This window comes from Microtus pennsylvanicus, chromosome 4, assembly GCF_037038515.1.
Source record: "Microtus pennsylvanicus isolate mMicPen1 chromosome 4, mMicPen1.hap1, whole genome shotgun sequence".
Classification (NCBI taxonomy): domain Eukaryota; kingdom Metazoa; phylum Chordata; class Mammalia; order Rodentia; family Cricetidae; genus Microtus; species Microtus pennsylvanicus.
In genome coordinates this window covers 126,556,129-126,582,956 of record NC_134582.1, presented here as the reverse complement: position 1 = coordinate 126,582,956, position 26,828 = coordinate 126,556,129, and the positions used below count along the sequence as shown (strand labels likewise).

Sequence of the window (26,828 nt, the reverse complement as noted above, 5' to 3'; positions counted from 1 at the left end):
ATTACTTTCAAAATTTAGAGCCGGCTTCCAGAAGGGAATTGCAGTCAGCTCAGTCAGATCTGAAATGAAGCTGTTCCCCTATTCCTCAGGAGGTAATTCTTCACCTTTAGCTTCCAGTCTCCACACTTTTATGATCCTAGGGGAGGACAGAGATCACTTGGGACAGTACTTGCTTACCATGCACAGAGCCCTGGGTTCCATACCCAGCACCGCAGAAACTGCCTGTGGCAGTACAGACTGGCGCTTCAGAGGGTAGAGGCAGGAGGGTCATGAGTTCATGGTTATCCTTGGTCATGTATTGAGTTTGTTCTCAGGGACTAAAGGTGCACGTGTTTAATGCCAGCACTTGGGAGGCAAAGGCAGGCACATTTCTGTGAGTTACAGCCTACTCCTAATAAATTGGACTTTCCAGAATGAAGTGAGGCGTTTACTATTTGTCCTAGCGGCCACTTCTTTAGCAGCTGTGGGGCTCTGCTTTCAACCGGGATTTGGTATCTGCCCAGTAAGCTACCTGTGTAGGCACCTCATTGGAGCTTATGTTTATGTGAACACACATGGCCTGGCTGGGACACAGTGCTATGTCATAAGCCTTATGGGCACAGGAAGCTCAGGTTTTGAATCAGGCTCAACTGGTTTTGTAATATGGGTGCATAGCCACTATTTGAATGACTTAGGGTAAATGTATTAGCCTACATCTTCTTAGCTTCACTTGTCCACTTGTTCCATGGCATGCCAACAGTTCCTTATTCATTAGTGGTATCTGAGAGGTCTGTATCCTAGTCCACACCACTCCAGTCAATGGTGCTATGGTGTCAAGGTAACGTATTTAGCCATTTCACACTTCTGTTTTTCCAATTTGCAATGTAGTAAAGAGGTGACTTTTGCTTTTGGTATACTCTTACAACTGCACACTGTTACAAAGAATCAGGTTAAATGCAAATGCCGAAGTGTCACCTCTGTTTTCCATCAGACAGTCTTCTGAGGTGCCACAGTAGCCAGGAAGAAGTTAAAAATCAAAAGCATACTTGGTCCTTATTCTTTTTTCCTTCACCTAAGATACATACTCTTAGGTTAGTTGCAGATCCCATGTTTCTCAAATTTCAAAAATCCACTGAATAAATACTAGAAAAGAGCTAAATACGAGTATGTTTTTGTTAAAAATTTTAAAAGGTAAAATAAAATTGATTACCTTCAAGCACAGTAAGTACACGTAAAAGGGTTCAGTTTATGAAGATTTGATCCTAAATCCATTTCTGCTTTAAAATTCCACATTTAGTAAAGCTTATTTTTTATAGAAACCACAAAAAGTGTAGTTTCAAAGGAAAATGGTTTAGATTTTTTTGAAGAAAACATATAGTTGATATATAGCTACAGTATAAAGCATAGCTCATTATGGCATAAACTGGAGCTACAGGCAGATGCGGCTGACTTGGGAAGGAGCTTAAATGGAATGAGCATTCTGAGACCACTTGGGAGAGACAATCATGCCAATGACAACATGATGGGGCCTTGAAGGGAGACAGTCTCCTTTTAAAAAAAAGCTTCATTAGGAGAGACAGCCATGAAGAGATAAGAGAGACAGACACATGAAGCATGTCACTACAGGAAAGCCTTCGCATGCTCTCAACAACACACAGAGTTTCTGACTTCTCTAGGTTTTCAGGAGATGGTATGAACATGATTAAGTATAGCTTACCATATATGCCAAGATGCAGACATCAGATAGTACTTTAAACTTATCTTGCAGCTGTGTAGTGATATTTCATTTGTATTTTAATAAATACATAGGGAGATGCTGTGTCTGATATTTCATTTGTATTTTAATAAATAAAGCTTGCCTAAAGATCAGAGAGTAAAACAGCTGCCCTGGTCAGCCTTACAGACTGGGCAGTGGTGACACACACCTTTTCAATTTATTTTTTGTTTTGTTTTTCTATTTCATTTTGTTTTTTGAGACAGTGTTTCTCTGTAGCTTTGGAACCTGTCCTGTAACTAGCTCTTGTAGTCCAGGCTGACCTCGAACTCACAGAGATCTGCCTGCCTCTGCCTCCTGAGTGCTGGGATTAGAGGTGTGTACCACCACCACCTGGCTGACACATCCCTTTAATCCCAGTAGCCACACTAGTATGCCATAGAAAACAGGCGGTAGTGGTGCATGCCTTTAGTTCCACTCCTAGAGAGGAATATGACATGGGAGGAGACAGCTCTCAGGAAGTCACATTCTGAGATTCCTGGAGTTAGGATCACCATTTCAGACTGAGGTAGAGGTAAGAGTCAGTGGCCAGCTGTTTTGCTTTTCTGACCTTCAGGTTGAACCCCAATATCTGTCTTTGGGATTTTATTAATCGTGCTACAGAGCTGCAAGGATATCATAGTTTCTTAACTGTAACAGCTGCAGGGATATTTGACCTGATTTTTGTGACTGACAGAGAAAGGTAGATAGCTACAGGGTCTGTGGGCCAACAATCAGACTTTACTGATGTGATTATTTAATAATGTGGCATCTAAAATTTATTTTTGTTTACTTTTTGCCTTTTTTCTCTCCTCAAATGAAAAATGTTTTGTTCATATAAATGAACCATCTTTAAATCTCTGTCTTCTGAAAGACTATTATGCTTTGATAGTTGTTCATAGCCAAATAGTATTGGTTTGCAAAATGCTTCACACTCTTTGGGAGTAAGAGTTGTGTATATCCTCATCTTTACTATGTCAGACCATCAATCATTCAATAAACATCTGAACACCAGTTGGGACTGGGATTAAATGTCTTCTTAAATTAAATACCGTCTACCTTATTATATGGCGTTTACTATATTTATCATGTATAATGTACTCTGTAACATGTTTTATATTAGATAAACTATCTCCAAACTCTCAGTAGTACATTTGTGAAGGTAGTAACAATGGTTTTAATGGTGATTTTCAGTTTATAGGTAAGGCTAAGGTTAAGTTTTGTAATTAAAAAATGGGCATTTAACTTGAGCTCAAGTGGGAATGCATCCTAAATATAATTTTTTTGCCTGTCAATTCACAGATTTATTTTCACTCATCTGTTCAGACATAGTCTCTAGTATCTTTACAGGAGGACTGGCTGCATCCATAAGCCACTGGGGCAGGCCTTGGAGCACTGATCAGTTTGAGGTATTCAGGGAAACTCTGGTGAGGAAGAAACAACTCTAGGGAAGCTGGAGGAGTTAACAGGTGTAGTGGTTTGAATGAAAATGGTTCCTACAGGCTCATATATTTGGATGTTTGGTTTCCAGGTCGTGAACTGTTTAGAAAGGATGAGGAGGTGTGGCATTGAGGATGGTCTTTGAGTTTTCAAAAGCCCATGCCAGACTCAGCTGCATGTGAGTAGTGCTTATGGACCAGATGTAAGTTGTCAGCTATTTTTCCAGTGCCATACCATGCCTGCCTGCCACCATGCTTCCTGCCATGATGATCATGGACTAATCCTCTGAAAGTGTAAGCAAGACCCAATTAAATGCTTTAAGGTCGTTTTAGTTATGGTGTCTCTTCACAACAACAGAACAGGAATTAAAACAGCAAGCAATCGATGTCACCCATCTACCATGATCAGCCCACAATGCTTCAGCAGGAAAATGACAAGTAAAAAAAGTAAGTCTACCAAAGCTAAGTACTATTTTGGGGACAAGACATTCCATTACTTTATTAAAAAATAAAATACCACAAACCATAAAGCTTTAAATACTTAGAAAGATGAAACTTGATTATTCTCATAAGTGAGAAGTACTTTTTTAAAGCTCCAAAAAAAAAAAGAGGTTGGTACCTACATTTTAATACTTTATATATCCAAGATGTTGGCCTATAATGGACAGTTCAGTATTTGGTTTTACAGTCTGTGCACACTTAGGATGACGTATTTAACATGGTCAAGGTTCAAGAAAAGGATTTTTTGGAAACCCTAGAGCATTTACAGAATGTCTTTAAATAAAAGGTGTCTGCTCCATGACACCTTTTAGGGTGATCCTCGATACCCTAGGTTTCCAAAGCAGCACACGGGACGTGTAAACGCTAATATCCTGACCTGTAGCTGACACGGCAGAGGCACATGGCACACACTTCCTGAGAAAAATGGTAGGGAATCCTGTCCACCTGGGAAGGCGTGTTGTGCCAAGCCCCAGGAATAAATGACCTTATCTGCATAACACAGTTCTGAGAGTAGGGGAATCTGAGGCTTCCTTTGTGGAAAACCCCTAATTTTGAATATGGGTGGGTCTGTTCTAGAAGGAAAACAAATTGCCTACCTACCTAAAATATGACAAATGTTAGCATGTTTTGAGCAGCTTGCCACTGAGAGGATTTTTTTCCTTTCAAAGAATAGAAGCTTCCCTGAATATCTGACTACTATCTCTCCTGTTTCCGTCACAGATTATAAATACATTAGTCATTTAGTGTGACTCTTAGTCCCAGGCCAGCTTCCTAACACATTTTCTTACATATAATGCAATCATTTAACTAGTTATCATTTTAAAAATACATTTTTGAATAACCTAAAAGCTGTATTACAGTGATAACAATAGATCTGAGTAACTTAGACAATCTGATGAGTTGTCCCTTACCCTGTGGACCACAACAAACCACTAGGCTGTTAGTCACAGAATACATATGGAGAGAAACTCGTCAGAATGCAAAATAACAATAACAAAACCAAAACAAGAACAACAATATAAAAACCAACTAAAGGTACTCAATTGGAAAAAATATTCAGTGGAAAATAGGAGTTTCTGTAGGGACAAATAAACCTGGCTTTTATTTTATATATGTGGATTTCATTTAGTTAGTAAGGGATGTTCCCTAATTAAAGAAAACTGCTTCATTCTAACATTCCCCCAATCTCTTCTTTGCCTCCCCCTATTTTGGAATCAAACAAGGAAAGACATTCTACTGTTCCTCCTGGAAGGTTAATGGGCACCTGTATTCTGATTTCCTGTGCATACTACCTTCCCTGGCCCTGAGCTAGGTAGGGTGTCAGCAGGGAAGGTGGCCCAGCAGGACTGACCTTTCACTAATCACTGTGGTGCAGCAGCTACTGGCATAGCTCATTATGAAAAGGAATCCTTCAATAAGCTGCTTTTCAAATACAGTCACTCTTTGATTTTTCTGAGAACAAAGATGATACTTTTACATAAAAGCTTCTGATGCACAATTCTGTTAACTGGGTACTAAAGTAAAAAAAGGCACTGTGTTAATTGTCTGTTATTATCAAGGGACTACAAACTGTATCAAATGTAGGCTGGTATCCTGGCTTTTGTTATGGAGGTCAGAACATTCCTATTGATCACTTATTATTAAAAATCTTAGAGAATTTAATTATTTCAGCTGCCCTTAGATATAGGAATATCACTGGAAACCTTCCAGCCATCAACCTAGTACAAAAATCCCACAAACAACTAAAGAATATACTCTGACAAGATTTGCAATACAACGGCAAGAGAAACACTTCAGAGCAGCTGATTCCAATTTTAATACCCAAGACACAAAAAGCTCGTTTATCTGGTAAGTACTCTTCCTTCATCCTTTGAAACAAGCAAACACTCAGAAAACAGCATGGTCAAAAGGAATGGCATGTGCTTCATGACTTACCAGCCATTTGCTGAATGCCGCTGAATGCACCCAGGTTGCTGGAGGAGGTGGCCTGCTGCAGAAGCTACAAAAGAACACAAGCGCTCAGTCAGTTAGAGCAATGTGGAGACAAAGCAACTTCCTCATTATATTTGGGTACAGATTTGTTTTCCTTTCCCTTTACATAGTTGGCTGCCACTCCCTGTTGATGGACTGAAGGTCCCCAGAGTTGGAAGTGTAAATTCATATTAATGTCTAATCTCTATTAAGAAACACAGACACTAGGGAAACTCACGAACACTGCTGTCTTAAAACAATTAATCAATTTACTCTTTTTAACAACCAGGTGCTAAATCTTTTGACACCAACAAAGCATGACTAATTATAACTCTCTGTAGTCTAGTAGTTACCATAACTCATGTCTGTCAATCAAGGTCCATTCCCTCCTCTTTCCTACTTTCCTTCCCAGTTCAGTTTTTCCTTTCTTTTTTATTAAGTAACATTTAAGAATATTTATTTTTTGAGACCTTCATACATGTGTACAATATACTTTGATTACAATTTCCTCCTCCAACTCCCACTAATCCCCTCTCTGCATCCTACCTCTGGACTTCATATCTTCTTGTTTTTATAGCCGACTGAGTCCACCTAGTCACCCATATGCGCATGGTAAATGAGTATGGGACCGTCCATAGAGCACAGGCAACATATCAAGGGCCATACACTGACAGAAAAATGGCCCTCCTTCACCAACGGCCATTAACTGTTCATAGTTCCTCAGCTAGAGGTAGTGCCTTGTATGCTCCTTCCCCATCCATGTGCAGAGTCAGTTTTCTTTATCCTTTTTCAGAGGCACATGAGTTTACTGACTAAGACCAAAGAATAGCTATTTACAGTCACAGTCACACTGCTAAGCAAGTGGTCACTCATTCTTAAAGATGGTCTTTACCAGCAGAAAAAAAGACAAAGTACGTGCCAAAATCTGGAATTATCTTCTATACACCAAATCTGTGTATTTTAGATATGTCAAAAATCTTAAAAAGATATTAATTAATGTGTGAAGGTCTTCATTTTTCCACCTTTAAAAATTCAGCTTCTGCTGTGCAGAGTCAGTGGGCATCAGAAGGTAAAGCACATGGTTCCAGTTCTGAAGCATTCTTGTCCACCTTAGCTGGACTGTAGGCTAATTTAGGTCCTATCTCAGGATACTGAGTAGATGTGGAGATATTCTTTTGGTAAGGTAGATTAACAAGATACAACTTACATGTGCGGAAGCCAGAAGCTCCGTGCACACAGCCTGTTCTCAAACTCTCACAACAGGAAGAGGTGAACAGGAAGAGAGAAGGAAAAGACCCTAGGGATTATCCATTTTAATACATAAGAATCTTATTTTGGTTTGATTTGTTGAATTTCTTATCTACTGTGCTTAAAAGTGGCAGCCCTCCCTTCATAGTATATATTTTCTTTTTAAATTAAAGTTGTAAAATTAGCTTTGAAGGTATTTAAGGAATTAGTAACACCTGCCAAGGTAAGCAGACTACTTACAAAGTCAAGAAACAATCACCAAAAATTACAGGCTTGAACTCCTGTTTAACAGAGAAGTAGGGAGTACCTTAATGGCCAAGTCTTTTTAGACAAGAAGACTTTCAAATGAAAAGAGCAAGATGTCTCAGAGGTTAAGAGCACTGGCTGCTTTTCCAGAGGTTCTGAGTTCAATTCCCAGCAACCACATGGTGGCTCATAACCACCTATAATGAGATGGTGCCCTCATGTATGTATGTATGGCATGCAGGTGTACATGCAGGCAGAACACTATATATATAATAAATAAATAAATCTTAAAAAAGAGTAGAGAAGCATGACTAAGAACAGACCGCTGGGAGGACATGAGAAAACCTACTTACTGCTTATAAAAAGGCAATTCTGTAAGTGAGGCTATTTTATTATCTGATATGGTCACAGGAAGACATACCAGAGATTTCTGTTAGCTGCAGAGCAAGGGAAATGTGTCATAATACTGAGACAGGGACCCATGTCTTGGTTTTCAGAAATGGTAGAAGAAGAAGCAGGATTTAGAAAGTATAAAAAGGCCAACCATGATCTTAACCTTGAATGAAAAGTTTGGTAGCTACAATTAAGCTGATGGCCTGTGACTACCTCAACAAAAAATTTGTGGAAAAATAATTAACGTAACTTTAATTTTTTTTACATTGAAAAAACTTTTAAATGAGTGTATAATAAAGTGATAAAATACTTCACAAATACAAAGATAAAGTTTTATAGCTACATCTATAAAGTCTTATGAACATGACTGCCCATTGTGAGCTGAACAAGGATGATACCAATAGATATACCAAACCGGATTGAGAAAAATCCATGAGGCCTCAATCCTACATAAAAAACTAGAGGCAACTGAGGAAAGCTGGGAGATGGAGAAGGAGGGTGTGGTTTTTCCCAGGGAAGAGCACACCAACTGGTTGTCCAGTGCCAAACAGCACTCAAAACATAATGCAGGTAGCATTATATGGACAAAACAGGTTATATTTAGGAACATATATGTATGTGTGTATTCATATATACATACAATAACAGTAAAAAAGATGTTATGAATTTGAAAGGGGGATATATTAGAGGGTTTGGAGGGAAGAGAGGGGAGGGAGAAATGCTTTAATTATAATCTTAAAAATCAAAAGAAAGTTTAAAAAGAGTTAGAATACTGATTGCTTCTGGAAAAGAAGAAGGGAGGGAAAAGAGAAAAGTTCTAGGTTACAGGTTATATTCTACTTTGTTATTCTTTTTTGAAAATAAAATTGCCAGACCACAGACTAGGAAACAACCATGGCAGCATATATGTAGATTTAAGCAATAAGCTTGGCAAAAGTATCCATGGTATCTTTAAGGATGAAGTGGAGAAATAGCCAGAAACTTACAGTAATATATCTTATACTGGCTTAGACAAAGACAGGAAAAGCATGTCTCTGCTTTCCCCACCTGCTCCTTTACATGGCAAACTCTGCCTGGCAGGGTATGGAAGTGGTGGTGATAAAGCTGGGAACTTAGATAACTGAAGGGCCATAGACACTAGCAGCTGTATGATCTTGGTTAAGGCACTATATCTCCTAGAGCCTCCTTTCCTCATCTCCCCTTCCAAAGCAACAGGGAAGATGTCTCACAAAATAGTGCCGCTTCTGCTACAGTGTAAAACCTTCGAGGAATAGTTAAAATGTGAAATGGTAGAGGTAGAATTTGGATGTGAACATGTCCTTGTCAAACTCTCATGCTACAAGGAAAAGTCTTAAAAGCACAAAATTAAACTTCATTAATAATCATGTAGCATAGAGTTGAGGTTTCCAAACAAAGCAGAGAGGCAGAGCACTCACTGGTTCCCAGCCCACATTGACAGTCTCTACAAAGGCTGCAGTAAGAGGTTCTGATGTTCTTGCTTGGGGTTACTACTGTGTCTAGCTTAGTTCTTAAGAGAGGAACTGTCCTAAATTCTGGCTACTGTATCTCAATAAAGACAATGACAAAGTGAGATTAATACAAAGGAAACACTCAGAAACTATGAAAAATGTTAGAGATGGCTCAAAGATCTGTGTCTGGCCTAAAAAGAAACATTAGGATCATCAAAACAGCTTCACCAGAAAGACAGGGGATAAGGACTGAAGCTGAAATCTTCCTACTACTAACCTGCAGCTGGTGAATTATCTGCCAATTCTCTTGGCATTTTTAGACTCTAAAGTTGAGATGATCAGTTATCACGCATGCAGCACCACTTATATAGCAGAGTTTTTTTTTTATGGTGCTTTAAAACATCATAGAAGTCTAGTGTATTGGGTTTTACTCAGTTGCCAACTGGCCACAGTTAAATTTGGCACATTCTTATGCTAATCAATTTAATTAACAAAAACCTGCCCTAATGCTGACTTCATAGTCCCTGGGACTCAAAACGTAAGGAAAGTAAATTTTTGACATACTTATGGACAAGTAGCTTTTATCAGTTTTGGAGTTATGTTCCTTTCCTCCACGAAGACCACACAGACCCACATACTCCAGCACTTACCGCCAGGTACTGTGGGGTAAGTCCGCCCAGCCCTGTCAGGTTCCCCCAAGTGGCAGTGTTGAGCTGTTGCATCTGCTGTGCAAGCTGCTGTTGGAGGCGTCTTTGCTCTTTGTCCTTCTGAGTGTCAGCAAACTTCACCACGATAGGTGAAGAGCAACCCTGTGGTCAGACACATTGGAAAGTGAAGAGGATGTTACAGCCTGATTGAATCTCTTTATAATATTTAGTCATCATTGGCGTTATCTTTCTTAACTATCTTGGGGCACATGGAATGGTCTGGAATGGTTTAAAATGGTTTGATATTCCTTCTTCTCTGTATGGTACCATCAACAGAAGACTTCATATACTGCCACTGGTTTCTTTAATGGTATCTGTTGATTGGTGAAGACACTTATTACACTGTCTCTTCTCTCTTCATGTGTCTTCCTTCAACTTTCCGGGATTTCCTTCAAGACAAAGACCTTATCTTTAATTAAACTTCAGGGTTTGCTTGATTAAAGATAGCTTGTTGGTGTGTCTGCCATTTCTATAGATGGGTAGAGGATAAAGGGACAGAAATCGCAATTGGAATGAAAATATCTCACTCATTTTTTTACCATTCATTTATTTTCAGCTATGTATTTATGAACACTGGAACAATGAAGGTAATTTTGACACAATAAAAGAAAGAAGTGAGTTTCATTTCAGGAACATGGATGAAGGACAGAGATATAAAAATACATATAGGCACTAGTCAAAGTAATCATTCACATGTTCTCAGAAAGGTCTCTTTTCCTCCTTCCGTTCTATTCAAAGTCCCCAGAGCAAACCAAAGGATCCAGAAGCACATTTTTTCTAGTCAAAGTGATGTCTCTTAAATGGCAGGAGAAGGAGTTTACATGGTTCCTTTTCTCTATTAATTTCACCAATCTACAAGTCTCATTCAGTTTTAGTTTCCTTTAAAAGGTAAGGAGTAAAAATAGTGAGAAAGACATGGTCAAAGGTCGTATAATAAAATAAACTAATTTTTGAGTTAGATATAATCTTTGGGAAAATATTAGCCTACTACTTTAAGTAGGATCATCCTATCTCAAACACCCTTGAAACATCTGCTACTTGGTAAGGACACAGCAGAACAATGCCCTCCTTCCCGAGCCTTTTGTCTTGACACGGGGCATGAAGCACATTCCTTCATCATTCTGTTCCAGTTTGCTGAGATTTTTTAAAAAGGTATTTTGACCCAAGTGGTTAAATAAAATCTTATTATGTGATAACAGACTTCTCTCACAAAGGATATATTCCTATTTAAATGAACTTTCCCCCCCGATTCCAATTGGGTCATTTTACTTTCTTCTAAAAGACAAACTTGCTTGCTTTTCCTTATCACTTTGGGTAGTTACTGGGAATTTCGCTGTGAATTAAGGCTATCAAGTTTGCTATTTAAGAAAGTGAGGTGACTTTCAGTGTGGAACCTATAGCTCTGGGAAGCAGACTCATGGTACAGAATGTTATAGGTCAACAAATTACCTCTATTATAACATTTCCATCATTAAAAAGTCCAATATGCCTTTTTCTTTATCTAATACACATTTCAGTACTTTACTACTTCTTAAACGAGAGCAAAATACTCTGAAGATGAAAACAGCACAGAGAAGCTTTGCATGGAGAAGTTTTACTGCTGCATCAACTGTGTTCCATAACGAATGACAGCATCTTCTCCTAATAGTGCATTTAGTCATTTCTTGTTATTAAGTATGAAAAAGGCATAAAAGCAGAAAATTAAATATCTGTAGCTTTAAATGTGACCTGTCTAAGTCATGAAAGAAAAACAAGTGGGCACAGTGTAGAGAAAAATGGGGAAATAGATGCTATATCCATGTTTAAAGACAAATCTTTGAACATTCACATCATTTTAAGTTAAATAATGTCTGACTTAAGATGTGTACCAAAGTCCTGAAAATAATGTAATTAGTTAAAAATCAAACACATAACCCTAGTTGTATGATTAAAGTAGAAAGGCATGGCATGCACTGTTCTGCTTAGAAGTCAATTTTGTAAATCAAACTGAGGGTCCTTTGTTTAAACATGGGTATCCAGTTTTAAAAAGGAGTCTACCAACTCTGATGGAATCACAATAGAGATCTTAAAAATAAACCTGGGCCAGCCTTATATAGTGTTTTTTCACATGAAAGCATCTTGCACTTTGGTTTTGGTTCATCCTGGTTCTGCCTTGTATTTTGAGCTCTTCTACAGTAGAATGAAGAACTCGGGCCATACAGGCATTCTCTACAAACTCATTTGGGGATGGCAGTACTTTTAATTGTCAAAAGAACTTAGAAACCTTATCTAAGGGGAGATATATTTTGGTATAAATCTCTCAATTATAGGAAATAAAAATAGTTATATGCATGTATGTAAATAAATATATATGAAGACTGTTTTCTTAACAGCACTTTCATTTTAATGTCTAAGCTGAAAAAATAGCTTGAAATCCACAAATCTAGAGCAGTCTACAAGAAAGGGGAAGTCAAAATATCAGGAATGTGACTGCATGGTATGCAAGATTGAAATCCTGCTTATTATTTTCTATCATGTTTGATTTTCACCCATGCTTGCCTTCAGGTGAGGTGGGGGTGGGATTGTCTTAAAAATGCATTGCACTGCAAGGAAAACACATTAATTATATATGTTAGGAATATCAAAGTCAAAATAAATGTTCAAAAAAGACAATAGGCTTTGCAATGCTGATGTCACAACTCAAAAAAGTACAGTAAACACTTAATGACAAAGCCATGCACATCCCTCCAACCCTTTCCACCCACCTTCTTAATGAATATATAGAAGTTTCCCATAAAACATGACGCATAATGATTACTTAGCTCCCAGCATGCTTTGGAAGATGCAGCATTGCAAAAACAAAAACAAACGAACAAACAAACAAACAAAAAGTCCCAAAAATAAAACCCCAGTTACAGGGGGATTTTAAAAAAAGAAGCTCAAACAATTACTAGTTTTTGCACATTAAATAAAATTAAAAGTATTTTTGTTCAAATAGGAAAACACAGCTTCAGATAACACCACAAGGCCACCACCTCTGGGAAAGTCACCCATACACAGATACAGTGTACATAACACAGCAGCACATGCACTCTCAAATGGTTCTACCAGACGATACAGAGTAAGTGATGGCAGGTCACTTTTGGAATGTTCTTGTGCAAAATTCTGAAAGGCCACGATCCAAATCACAGACTGAGTACAGAGAGCCGTGCGTCTCCACCTGTGGCATATTTCACATTGCTGATTCTCCTGTTTGAGTCACAACCTCTTAAGAGATTGGATTTGAGCCCAAGTCTTTCTTGTTTACCTTTAAGTAAAGGGACAAATCTGATTTTTCTGGAGACTGAAAATTAGCATTGCATTGTTAAATAGGAGCATTATTAACTTCTTTTTATTACAGCAGCAATCTGAGGTGGGGGTTGTTCAGCTTAGTCCATACCAGTCCTGCTGTGGGATATGTATTCAATCCTCTAGGTCCAGAACGACACTTTGCTTCAAGTGCCTCATATCTCAGGACCTGGGTTACTCCAATTAAAGGCTCAAAAGACAGCTGTAGGGCAGGTGAGAGGTTTCACTAAGGTGCATTTCAAGTCATCAGGGGGAAATGCAAGTGGAAAGAGAGAAGAGGGAGAGGGGGCAAAGAGGGGAACAGAGAGAGGGGGATGAATATGAGTGAATGAAAAGCGCAATGGTGAAAGTTTAAATCTGTGATTGTCATGTGAACAATCCACACAGGAGAGAATTGCTTTACCATTCCCCATCATTTGCACAAAGAAAACAAAGAAAGGGCAGATGATACAGTACCTCCATGGTCTGAGACTGATGCATGGCTTTGATTGCATTCTGTGCCATTGCCCTTGTAGAAAATGTGACAAACGCACAGCCTGTGGGAAACAAGGGGACAGGGAGCAGGAAAGACAAAAAACAACAAGACAAAAGGGTTGGACGCTTGTTAAACCAACACAGTCTACGAGAACTGCCACAAGACGACACTGTTCTCAGTAGTACATAAAAATAAACAGCTTCTCTCTTCGACTTTGTCTTATTTGCTTTTTATCCACAGTGCTGAATTGCTAATCCGACCAAAGCAGAACAATGTGTTCATCAGCATTCTTTTAAAGGGAACTAGGGAGCATGGCTGTGTACTCTTTTCCCCACAACATTTGAAAGTAGCAAGAGATAACTTGCATTTTCTAAGTTAAAGGTGGGCTACTTTCTATCTTCTCCTTGTCTGAGAGCATGCACACACCAGGCTGTTGTATTTTAAAATCTATCACTGAATTTTAAGAAGGAAATAAAGAATTCATCACACCAAGGGTAAATAAGCAAATAAATTTCAAGATCTCAGAATGTTAACAATTAAATATATCTAATTCATCTCGGATAGTTAGAAACATATATAAATAGAAATTGATGCTATTCAAATGTAAACAAATATACTAAATCCATAAATGTAGTAACTACTAATTAGCAACAAAAACAATTACTTTGAGAAAATTCAACAGTGCATATGAAATAAATTATAAAAACTGTAATTTGCACAAAAATTTTCATGATTTTGGAAGCTGTAACTTTCTAAAAGGAATCAGAGATTTGACCTGAAGCTTAACACATACAAGACAATGTACATTTCTCTGAACATCTACTGAGACCTGTAAAGCTTTCCGTGTTTATTTTATCTAGTGCTATAAAACTGCTAGTGTCTACAGTGCTGGTTCCTGCTTCTGACAGCAGCACTGGCCACCACGCAGGTCACCACTTGAACTACATGGCTCATCACCCTTTGTGCTAATAAAAACACTGCCTTGTAGAATTTACTTTTTATCCATCATATACCCTTGGGCTTCTTAGAGAAAAAGGCTGTAAAATTAATGCAGATTTCGGCTGATTTTATAATAATACCACAGCACACTAAAAGCTTAGTGAAAGCAATACAGACTTATTTCATTTATGATCTCTAATGACTTTAAAAGTGCATTGATTTTCAGCTTCTTTTGCCTTGCACAGTTTGAACTTAGGTATCAGCGAATAATTTAGTGTTCCACTCAATTTCCTCAAAACATTATTATTACTACTTAAAAGATTTCCAAATGAAGCAGATCTAAATACTGAGACGCTGAAACCTATAGTCATTTCAGAGCACAATGCATGAAAGCAGAATTCGGGCATCAACAGTAGAAGATTGTTGCCCCTGTGACCAATAAACAAAATAGAACATTCTAGATTCAAACAGCCAGCAGATTGTTTGGTTTATGTAAATCAATTTGTGAGTCATAAAATACATTTTCTTCTTTTGTCCTGCATTATGTACCTGGTAAGAATATCAAGTCAATACTGCTGTGGTGCCTTCTAATCAAACAGCATTAAGAGAAAGCAGTGTCTGTCCATCATCCCCAATGCACAATGACATCCAGTCATGAAAGTAAGTAAATGCGTATGTTTTGCAACATGTTATCTTTAACAGACAAAAGTTCCCAGTACACAGGAAGGTCATCCCATACTCGTCCCACCAGCTGAGCAGGTCTTAAGAAGCAGGCAAGAAGTCCAGCTGTTACGAGTACTGAGGTGCTGCATGTAATTTTCTGAGAGAGCATCAACTGATGAAGTCTACTATTCATGCTGCACGTACCCAGACATGACTGTAGCTTTTGCCACCAATGAAAGCAATGGCCTTCTCTAAGAAATCTAGATCGTGTGTGTAAAATTGCGTGTGAGACAGACAACAGTGCCTCCCCTCCACTGGTTTCCATACTGAAGCTGAGATCTAAAATTATACTCTCAAATTTAGCATTTGTTTCAAAGCAATATTTCCTTAAAATGTTACGATCCTCACTGAAATTACAGAGGAAATAAGACTAAGAGATTTTAATTTTTCCACTTCTTGCCTTGAGACTATAATATGGAGGCCACAGGAAATCATCTAGCAGAGGTATGTTTGAAAGCATGTGAATTCTGCTTTAATAGTCACAAAAATTGTTATTTTTACTTCATTTGCTTTTATTAGCTAGGAATGTGTGCCAGACTGGCAGTTTCCAAATGGGGGTTAAAGTGCATTAGAAACATGCAAAATGTCAATAAGAATCAATAAGGTACAGTTTATGCATTTATCACAATTTCACACAAGTAACTTGTAAGTAACTTTGGGAGAAAGATAAAGCAATTAGCAGGAACAATAAAAACTCTATCAACTCAAACCATTGCTCTCTCCTTTAAGAAGCCTTCAGTTAAAAACTCAAGCAATGCTTCTAATTGTACAATCCTAACTCATTTAAAAAAATGATCTGACAAATGATCTGACTTCTTTAATCTCTTTATCTTACTGGCAGTGATGCAGGAAGAGAGAAGCTGTCTCCTTAGGGTTTTTGCCAAGTTCTGTACAGTGTGCTGTGCTCAGTTGCTTAGGAGGAAAAATTACTGTGTCATTTATAAAGTGGGAATACACAGTGAAAAATTTTACACTCAGTGCATCTCAGGACGAAGTTAAGCAATTTAGGATTAACTCCTTTTGGGATAGTAAAGCTTGTTTACCTTTGTAATTTCTCTAAATCAGGAGAGGCTGTGGCAGTTGTATGGACAGATGCTAATTTTCTTTTTTCTTTTCTTTTTTCTTTTTTTCGAGACTGGATTTCTCTGTGTAGCTTTGGAGCCTATCCTGGAACTAGCATTGTAGACCAGGCTAACCTTGAATTCACAAAGATCTGCCTGGCTCTGCCTCCTGAATGCTAGGATTAAAGGCATGTGCCACTACCTCCTAGCGATTTTAATTTTCTTTTCAACACAAGTACAAACACAGTAGTGGCTGTAGTTTTTGGTCTCCGATGTGTGGCTTTTCACCAACACAGGATTATAAGAGTTCTACTATTTAAAATTGGCCACTGCTTTTTCTACAACTGAATCAGAAGGCTTTCTATTAGGCACAAGTATCTTATGTCCTAACTGGTCCTTTCTGTATGCAGTGGCACTCACTGAGTCTTGACAGGACTATACCTCTGATTTTGTAGTGTTAGCCCTTAACTACTGAGGACTGTTAAATGTACCATCTAGGCAATTACTACTCTGGTATCCTCAATGCTGGAGAAATTAGACTGGAGGAAGAAAGATACAAGTATTAAAACAACGACACCATATTTCTTTTATTTTTGGTTTTGATAGAGTACTATATATATATGTCTTAAGACTGTCAAATAAATATAAGGGAAAAATCCTTTTGTGGCTAACCTGCAGTTTAGCTTGCAATTAAACTGTCTCCACTTTCCGAATGTCGGAGATTACTAATAGTAATGAGGAATGGAACTCCTCTTATCACACAAGTGCAAAGGCTGTCATGGAGGATGGCTTCTTGATAAACATCCATCACATGCCATTTCAGATGAAAGGCTTCACCCCCATTTCTTTTCTTTTCGTTTTGAGATGTTTTTCTGTGTAGCCCTGGTTGTCTTGGTACTTGCTCTGTGGAGTGGGTTGGCCCTGAACTCAGATCCAGCTGCCTTGCCTCCTGAGAACTAGGAATAAAGGAGTGAACTACCATCATCCAGTGAAATGGCAATCTTAACCCAGTGGTTCTAACTCTTCTCTCAGTTACCAAGAGAATTTTATAGAAATAGATGAATTCTTGCTTTATACTTTTAGTATAAAAAACCCCCAAACCTAGAACTACCTTTAAAAACACAAATGATCCCAGGGTCTCTTAGTTTTTTTGTGAAGCTTTTTTCAAAGAGGCACAGTGGCCTTCTGTATCTTCAATAGAAGAAACATGATTTTAAGTTACTGTGCAGCAAGAAGGAGACTTCAAACTTTGGGAAACTCTCTAATATACAAATTATCACCTAACAAAGACAATGTAGCCAATTTTTCTTGCTGTATCTTTTTAGTACAGGCAGGAATGATCAAACACATAGTATAGGATAATACTTGGGTACATGCATTAGTAATCTAATGTATCTTAGGCAATGTTGGGTTAGTTTACTGAAAAATGGCATTGACACATCAATCATTTATTTATGGCATCTGAATTTGGGTACAGACTACAACCCACTTAGGAACTGGCAAATGTCATTGCTTAGATGAGGCTGGAAGACTATTTTGAACAAGATGGCAAAACGCAGTCAGTGTTTTGGGGGATATGGGATGAAAATCTCCATGTAGGTGAATGTTTAGGTACTGTGTGGACAGGACTACACTGCGAACAAAACAGTCTTCTCCACAGACCTGTCTGAACAGTCAAAAGCTCTATCCTAATATACTGCTTGAATACAACAAGGAACAAACGAGGATTTAACTGCTAAACCCAGGCTGTGCTCTTCCCTGAAAACATTCGTCAAGGGCTTAGGCTGGGAATGTTAGAACACAGCTGGACTACTCTTAAACATGCAGAAAGCAAGTTACCTTAAATGGTAGTGAAGATTTGACTACAGTTTGTGGGAAAGAAAAATGAAATAGACTTTTCCCTGACTCCAAGTTATAGATACTCAATTGCCACTGTGCAGAAAACCCCGTAGGTTAGATCTCAATAGCCTTTTTGACTGTGGATCAGTGAGAACATGTTTAGTTTAGGTGACACTGTCAAATGTGTACATTTGGTTTAGAAACCCCAAGCTTTGCTTCTAAGAGCAAATGTCTCACTGGAAAGGCCATGGATGGGTTGTGGTGGCCTACTAGCTTTTTCATGGAGAGCTCTGCAGGTGCCTGAGAAGTGCAGCTGTCCTTGCAGAATGATGTAATTATTGATATGAAGCTGCTTGAAAATGATGAGCAGCACACTTTCCAAAACAAGAGAGTCAACAGAACGCCCCCAGTGGAGGAAAGGCCTGCCTAGATCTGGGCATAATGTCCTTCGTGTGGATGAAGAGTTATGTATGACGGGCAGGTGCCGGGTACTTTCCATGTAGATACTTACAACCATTTCCTGAGGGTGTCCGTCCTGGGACATGTACTAGCTACGGTGAGTTTTCCCCCAATGACTCTAACTGAAATAGAAACAGGGTGTGATAGGTACAGCTGTGAGTCCTGGCAGCCTTGAGGCACTATGCTGATGAATAGTGTCCTGAGTCAACATGTCTGAGGAGGCTTGGCAGAGTGCCCACTAGGGAGGAACTGAAATGGCTGATGTGGCAGAGGCGGAATGGAGGGGAAGCCAGCTGAACTGGTGAGTGCAGAAGAAAGGCGAGTGGCTAACTACTCAGCTGAACTGGTGAGTGCAGAAGAAAGGCGAGTGGCTAACTACTCAGCTGTAGCTCGCCATACCATCACTGCAGAGCAGGTCACATTCTGACCTGGGATACAGGTCCTCTTCGGGGCAGCCATGCTTTCCTTTCACTTTATTCTGACCTGGGATACAGGTCCTCTTCGGGGCAGCCATGCTTTCCTTTCACTTTATTCTGACCTGGGATACAGGTCCTCTTCGGGGCAGCCATGCTTTCCTTTCACTTTATTTTCCTTGATTACTTTTTCAGCAGTTGAACTAGCAACGGATACTGAGGGAAAAATGCCAAGTATCTTTCATCTGAAGTGCCACTAATGGGGCATTTATTAATATTTGATTGAAAACTGAAATTCTTTAATGAGAACAAAATAGTAGCATGGAGTAGAATTGTTCTTTTAATCAAATACAGTGATTTAGGAGCAGGTCCCTCTAGCCAGGAGTCCCTAGCTCCTATTAGTTGAAAAATATATCACTGTATTTGAATTTCAGAATAAATGATTATAAATGGGTATTTTCTTTTTTTTCCAATAGGGAATTCACCAGGAACCATTTTGCTGTTCAAAGAAGGTGGTGGGAGGGTATTTTCTTCTTTACACTGAGTCCAGTCATTTGCATAAAATACAAATGATAAGGCACCCATAACTTACTAAAGGAAGAGGCTACTTTTAGGGTTAAGTGTTTGTTAATCAGCCAAACAGCAGATCAAATTAGCTAAATTTTTATTGAGTGTTCTGTTCTTTCCCATGAAAGTCGTGCTGCTCCAAAATCTCACAGGCAGCAAATACTAATGTCTACCTATAGCTACCCAGAGTGTCTTTATCACCATCTCCTGTAGAGCAGAGGCGGTGAGATGGAGGACCACGTCATAGCTGGCTAGGATGAGCAGAGGGACAGCAGAAAGCCAGCACTCAGGTCTCTATGCACCCATACAGACAGGAAGTGTGGGAAAAGTCAGTAACTGGCAACTAAAGTCCTCCTGTGAGAGAAGCAAGACAGATATATGTTCACTGCTGTCATCTATGAATGGGGAAACTAAGAAATAGAAATAGGAAAATAAATTGACTGAGGCCACATGCCATCAAAAACTCTAGGACAGGAAATTAGAGTCACTGACCCCTGAGCTACTGTAAGCTGCGCTCTAATTAATTTAAAGACATCCTTTCCTTCTCCCCTTTCCTTCCTTCCCTCCTTCTTCTCTCCCTCCCTCCCTACTTCCTCTCTCCTCCTCCCTCTCTTTCTCATTGTCTTCTTCACGCTGTCTGTATTGCTTGTCTCAGGTACTATCTGTTATTTAAGGGATAGAAATTCAGCATTGGAGTGAGGGTTAAATAACTGGTATTTCAGAATTGACAGAGAATGAATGAACTGTGATTTGCACAGTGCTCTCCTTCCCCCACCCCTTTAAACCACCTTCAGAGGAAAATATAGGAATCAAATTTGGGTGTCAGTCTCCTAGTTTACTGATGACCTCATTTGGAACTTGAAGGTGGATGTGGGTCAAACTTTAGTTCTCTGGGATTTTAGTTCTAGAAGTCAACAACATGAAGCTTTATGTCTAAGATTAATAAAAAAAAAAAACCCTTCCTCGCATGGCTTTAAAATCAGGCAAGAATGGCGAGAAGTGTGAAAATTATCAAGTATGAAAATTATCACCTTGACACTTACGGCCTGGCTACTTATTGTAATGTGTGGTTTGGGTACCAGAGCTGGCCCAGAATCAGAGCTTGAGAATGAGCAAAGTTTTTGATTATCTCCATGGAAACTGCACTGCTAAATGAAGACATCTTCTTCAAACTGAAAAGCGTTTGGCATATCCACTTCTACTTTGGAGTGACTTGGGAAACTGCCGTCAGACAAATGTTAATATGTACTGTCAATCTTCGTATAGTTTAAGGAAGGAGGTGTGTGGTCTTGTCAAGGGGAAGGGGAAAGAGAAGCATGGTCCCCGCTTACCAAACTGTAGTATTCCTCAGGGCTATGAGCTACAGCTTTTGCTTCTATCAATCTTCTTAAGGTCAGAGTCATTTTTCTATCATTTAGAAGGCTGGACTGAGGACTAGAGGCTCAGAAAGAGGCAGAGCAGGACAGGTCTGGTTACGCTGGTCATACACCTGCTCTGCACTGCATGAGCAGCAATCTCTTTCTAGGCTTGTATGGCTCTTAGGAGGACCACATCTTTAATGTTTGTTCAGGTAAACAGAAAGAAAAGTATGGCTGAGTATCTCGTCTCATCTTCCAGCTTTCCTTCTTGCCCCCCCCCCCCAATTTGCTCAACTTGAGGATGAAAAGGGGGTACAGAGCTAGGGCAGCCTGTCAGCATCCCATGGGCCTGGCACTCAGACCGTTTCACTGGAGAAGTATGAGATGATCATTTTGGTTAGAGAGACAAGTTCAGGCTGGACAACTTGCTCACATGGGACACACTGCAAGCTGACGTCCTGCTGTATGCGATGCCTGCATCTCCCTTGACTGTGACAGAGTTCCAATGATCACTTAAGGAAAGAGACTTTACAGAGAGACACTCACCTCGACTCAGCCCGTCGGGTCCCCGGAGAATTCGGCATTCTTCTATTTGGCCAAATGGAGAAAACATCACTCTGATATCATTCTCATTACATTTCTTTGAAACCATTCCTATGAACAATTTTCGATCTTCCACAGCTAGGAGATAAAAATAACAAACGAACAAAGGCCATGCCATCTTTTTTTTCTTATAATCAATGCTTCATTAACAACCAGGCTTGGGCATGTGAGGACGAATACAGTTCTGGAGCTAACTGTAGACCTGTATCTCCCTCTTCCTCTAGCTCACCCTATGCGGTCTGTCTTCCACTCTGACCCAAGAACAATTTGTTTAGCTTCTAACTAGCTAGGCTGGTTACACTTGACACAGAAGTCGATTCTAGAGGAGAAAGTCGTTCTGTTTCTTGAGAATCAGAAGAGCAAGGAGGAAGCTATACTAGTTCAGTAACTTGGAGCCAGGTTTTTCAAGGAATGGAGATACATTTTGGGTATCATGATAATGTGCACACTTTAGATTCTGAGAGAGGGAAAGATTAGGCAGGTTTTTTTTTTCCCCCTCAGATCTGGGAGGGTCCTCCAAATCTATATTTAGCCTATAAAGCAAAATGACAGCTGATTTTAGGACAATGCTTGCTACCTTTCTAGGAGGCAGGACCTTTTCAAAGATGTCTGAAGTGCTCCTAGAGATAAGGCCTGTTTATTTTCTATTGCTTTGATTTAATCTATTTCTCAGAATTAAAAGTGTGGATTGGGGGGAGAGCCATACACCTCCAAGATCTGGCGATGCTCTGCCACAAGTCACTGCATGACCTTTGTTATGGATCTGGATTGCCATCTTGCCACTGCTGTGTAGGTGGTATTTACTTCTGTTTTTCTTAGTCCTTTATAGGGCAGAGTCTCATTTCCATGTACACAGTAAGTAGTTATTCTGGATTTTCTGAGTCCTGGTGCCACGGGAACCCAAGTGAAGGTGCATATCTGATCCTGCCAGGACTGGGTCATGTTTTTCTGGAGCACTGCTACAATACAGTGACTTACCCTGAAACAACACAGTTGCACAGTTCTTTATAATGCCTCAAAGCCCTATGTCTGTGCTGTCACAGCCAAAGACAGAGTTTACTCAACACTTAAAAGGGTCTCATATGACTGAGAAATATTTTTTTTTAACACCAACTAATAATTTAAGATTCCAAAGCCCTATGTATCTATTATATTGGTCAGTGCAGCTTTGAAGAACCTAAATGAAGCAGCTAAATGTTTTTTGTCAGAGATTTCCACATAATAAGTAAAGGACTTATTCTATTTGTAAAATAGATTTTTGAGTCCATAAAGGGGAAAGGGACTTTCCTAGGGTCGTTCAAGAAATATGTGGCCTAATGTGGACTACAGTACTTTCCTACTCCCAGTCCAGTATTCTTCTTCCCTTACTGATGTTTCCAGCTAGAAGAAGTAGATGGGACCTAAAGGGACAAGCAATGGTCACGACTTAGACTCCGGTCTCTGTTCTAGTGTTGCCATTAATTGAAATGTGACCCTGATAATCATCTCCTCACTTTTGTCAGCTTCTCTTTCTTTTCCATTTTGTTCTCTCTCTGTCTCTCTGTCTCTGTCTCTCTCTCTCTCTTTTAGCACTGCAGAGAAGGCAACCCAGCTGCATGCTTTGGTTAACTGAAGCACTGGGATGGAGAGTGCTACAGCTGTGTGCAGGCTCCCTTTTCTCCTTTCTCCCTCTACACTCAGTACTTTCCAAGACAACTCAGGGAAAGTCTAGGGCTCTTTTAATGTCCTCCTGAGAGGAAACTTAAGAAAAACTGAAGAGACCTGTAATGGGGGTGGGCAAACAAGATACTTAACACATAAAGGACAAAGTCAGGAGAAACTGGTGTATCTGTAGAAGGCAAAACAAACAAACAAACAAACAAAACCCCTTTATGATATGATTGAGAGAATGGGCTCAGTGGATAAGGACAGTAACAGAATAAAAGTCATTGGGTAGGCTATAAAATAACTTCCATTTTGGATAAAAAATTTTAAGTACTGTTCTTTATTGTACTGCTGGAACAAGTGAAACACCAGCTATCTACTATGAATTAGCACAAACTTAGTGGTCCATGGCACCAAACTTCAGCAATCCCAAGATCCTGTGACAAGGAGCCTTTATGGTCTCCCACCTGTCTGATTATAGGTTCTCTGTGGGCTGGCCCATGAACACGAAGGGTTTTGAACAGCAGGCCCTATGAGGATGAGGCACCCCCTCGATGGAGACATGGAAACTGATGCAGAAGAAAGGGAAAGACTACTATCCGGTTCTTACTATTTCCTGCTCAGGACTCCTATACCTTCCAAACTGTGGCTGGCAGCTATATGAGAACAGAAATTCCTGCCATACTTCTTACCTTGAAGAATCTTGCTTTAGTACTTTAAATAAAAGCAAATGTTAAAACTTGCATTTGGTTTTTAGTTTCACTGGTAAATTGGAAATTATAACGTTTAGCTAAAATAATTTGTACATTTTTTTGTTCCAGGATGGTACTACAGTAAATTTTACATGCAAATCCTCCTGAGTAAGCTAAATTATGGCCCCATCCACACAAGATGAGTACTATGAAAATGGAAATAATTTCAGAGGAAATTCTGACTTCCTGGGTACCACAAAGAATAAACTCAATCAGATATCAAGAAAGAAGATAACTCCTCCTTAAAATACTATGAGCTAAGAAAAAAAGGGGAGGGGACACCTGTATGCTAGTAGAAATGTTAATTTCCTTTTCTCTGTGTGTGGCTCATACCTAACTGCCAATCAGTAAGAATGTGGATTGCCCAAATCAATTCTACTGTCTCCAGAATAGTCTGGTAGCTAGGTGTTTTAGAGGAATTTGAAAAACAGAAGTAAGCTCCCTTCTCTTTAGGGCAAAACCATTTTCCTCCAGGACAAAGTGAACTGCACAGGGACAGGACTTTCACACACGAAGTGCTGCACAGATGGGTTCCCTACTTCATCAACAACAGCAAGAACCAAAAGTGACTTCCAGACCAGAGGCCAAGAAAAAAATCTTCCTCCCATGTGTAATGAGAAAGGGTTAATGTTCTGAGTATAAGGTAACTTCTTAGAGTGAGAGGTCTAGAAATGTCATTTTAAAACATCTCTAATTGTAAGTCTGTGCTAACACCCTGGCATACAATCTGTCAAAGTCACACCTGGATTTGGGGCTGCTTGAATTAATTATCAACTTTTCAGTGTGTTGGTGCTAACATATGGCATTTAATTACTGCCTCCAAATCTGAGAGTGGCTCCACTTTGAATTTCAAAATTATTTTTCCATTTTCTAGAAAATCAGAAAGTGACTGGATAAAAATACTTAGTGGCTTTGAAGGTTTTCACCTTCCCATGAAAACAGTTATTAAGACTCTGGTTAGCTCTGAACTTGATAAAAGAATACAGAGGTCTTAGAGGTCTTGAGAAAGAGACAGGTCTTAATTAGCATTTCTGGAGTCTAGGAGTTAAGGTCCTTCAACAAGTATGGTTAGAAAGTTAAGACAAGATGTAGTCTATGTTCTTTCTAAACAGTATCTTCCTTGTCAGCAAGAAGCATGTCAACGGTCAATGCTGACTCTAGCCAATGAGACCCAAACATGGCATAGGAAAGCACAGGCTTTTGTTATCACTCACTAGAAGACTAGCTTTAGTAACTGCTTTTAAGTCTTGCACAGCTGGCATCTACTTCATAGTAAGAGGACTGAAGGTTGATTGAAGACTGACAGCTGTATGCTACAGAAAAATCTATGATACATAGAATGGAAGAAAGTAACTACTTATGCTAGTTAATACAAGTACTTATATTCATACCTTCTCACACACACTCTTTATACTATCACTCAATTTTCTGCAGTGGAAAATAACAAGAAAGCTGAAATCTGTTGATGTCTGAGTATTTTAAAAGTGTTCTTATTAAATGCCCAATCATTACTTATCTAGAGTAGTATTTTTTATTTGTCCCTTTGCACATCTGGTACAGTAGCCCAGAAATTAAAATGCTGCCGAGTGGAATGAATGTTATAGAGGATTCAGATTAAATTATAGCGATTTGAAAGGTGGATTAAAGGAAACCATAGAGGTTTAGGAATCCCACTCAGTTAAGATTCAACAGTGCAGGGCTGGTGTACAAGCATCTAACATTTCTGAGCTCACCAGAGAATCCCTGTATCAGACTAGAGATGGCTAGGGTTTCCAAGGCTGACTATTTTGCTGGAATTCAGTTATCCATAACTAACTGATCTGTGATTAGCAGTCCTTGCTCAGAAAATACAAAATTTCAGAATCTGAGCACACAGATAATGAAGACAGCAACTGTCTAGCTGTGATGAGTCCTTTGTGCTATACATAAATGTCAGCAAACTCAATAAAAGTGCAATTAGAGCTCGTTATACTTCTTTCAAGCTATTCAGAGCGTCTGAACCAAAGAAATCTTTGTGTTCTTTATGCTTCTGAAACTATGCTTACCTGTCAAAAATGCCATGAGGAATCAGAAAGGGCTGTGCTACTTATAATCTGAGTTAGAAAAGTATACATTTCTTCTGATTCCTAAGTTAGGTCCAAAGGGAACTATGCAAGCTCTTCATATCTATGCAAGACAAAGTTCCATTTGAGCTCCCATAATAGAGTTTTTGAAATGTAATTGTAAGTTTGTTCTCATGTTTTGACTTTTCTAATCAGAAATCAAAAAATGAAGGCCAAAGGAGAACTCATCCCACAAGCAGTTTTGAGGATCCTCTGTCCATGTCTGAGCTTATACTGTAGCGTGAGCAGTCTAGGTGTGCCAGGCTGTGACGCTAATTTAGTATTAACATAACACAGCAAAATGAGTATTTCTGGTGTGGCAGGTACTATGTTAAGTCTTTTATGGACTGTGGGGGTTTGTTTGATAAATGTTCCCATAGACATATGCATCTGGACACTGGTGCTTTTTGGGAAGTTGTAGGACATGGAGCCTTCCTGGAGGAAGTAAGTTATTGGAGGTGAGCTATGAGAGAGCCTATGTGTGCTTGAGAGGTTGAGAAGTGTTCTCTTAGCTCCCTGCTCTGGCCTCCTACCATCATGTCTTCCCTAACCTTACAGAAAAGCTGGTATCAGAGAGTAGGGTTGTTTCTGAGAAACACTTGAGCATGTTGTTTTTTTGAGGAATGTGAAAGTCTTTGGAACTTTGGACTAGACAAGTAGTTAAATGTTGTAAGCAGAACTTAATGACATATTCTAGTGGGAGTGTGAAAGCAAAACGCTGAGAGTAGTGAAGGTCTGGCTCACGAGGTTTCTTTCATAGGGGAATAAGGAGTTTATTAGCAACAGAGCTACAAACCATTTCTATGATATTTTGGGAAAGAATATGACTGTTTTCTGTCTATGTTCTGAGAATTTATGTG

General features: G+C 39.2%; 1 protein-coding gene across 43 annotated transcripts in view; it reads right to left on the bottom strand.

The window, feature by feature from the left end:
* Positions 1–26,828, bottom strand: part of Celf2 (CUGBP Elav-like family member 2) — an 829,031-nt gene that overhangs the window by 53,167 nt on the left and 749,036 nt on the right. For 40 of the 43 annotated variants that reach the window (XM_075970392.1, XM_075970381.1, XM_075970390.1 and 37 more), the window contains 4 exons: positions 21,414–21,548; positions 13,490–13,569; positions 9,650–9,808; positions 5,608–5,671 (listed from right to left, as the gene is read on the bottom strand). In XM_075970392.1, the coding sequence (XP_075826507.1) occupies positions 5,608–5,671; positions 9,650–9,808; positions 13,490–13,569; positions 21,414–21,548 (438 nt within the window). The remainder of the gene's footprint in view (positions 1–5,607; positions 5,672–9,649; positions 9,809–13,489; positions 13,570–21,413; positions 21,549–26,828) is intronic. The other 3 variants (XM_075970404.1, XM_075970406.1, XM_075970405.1) reach the window with 1 other exon arrangement.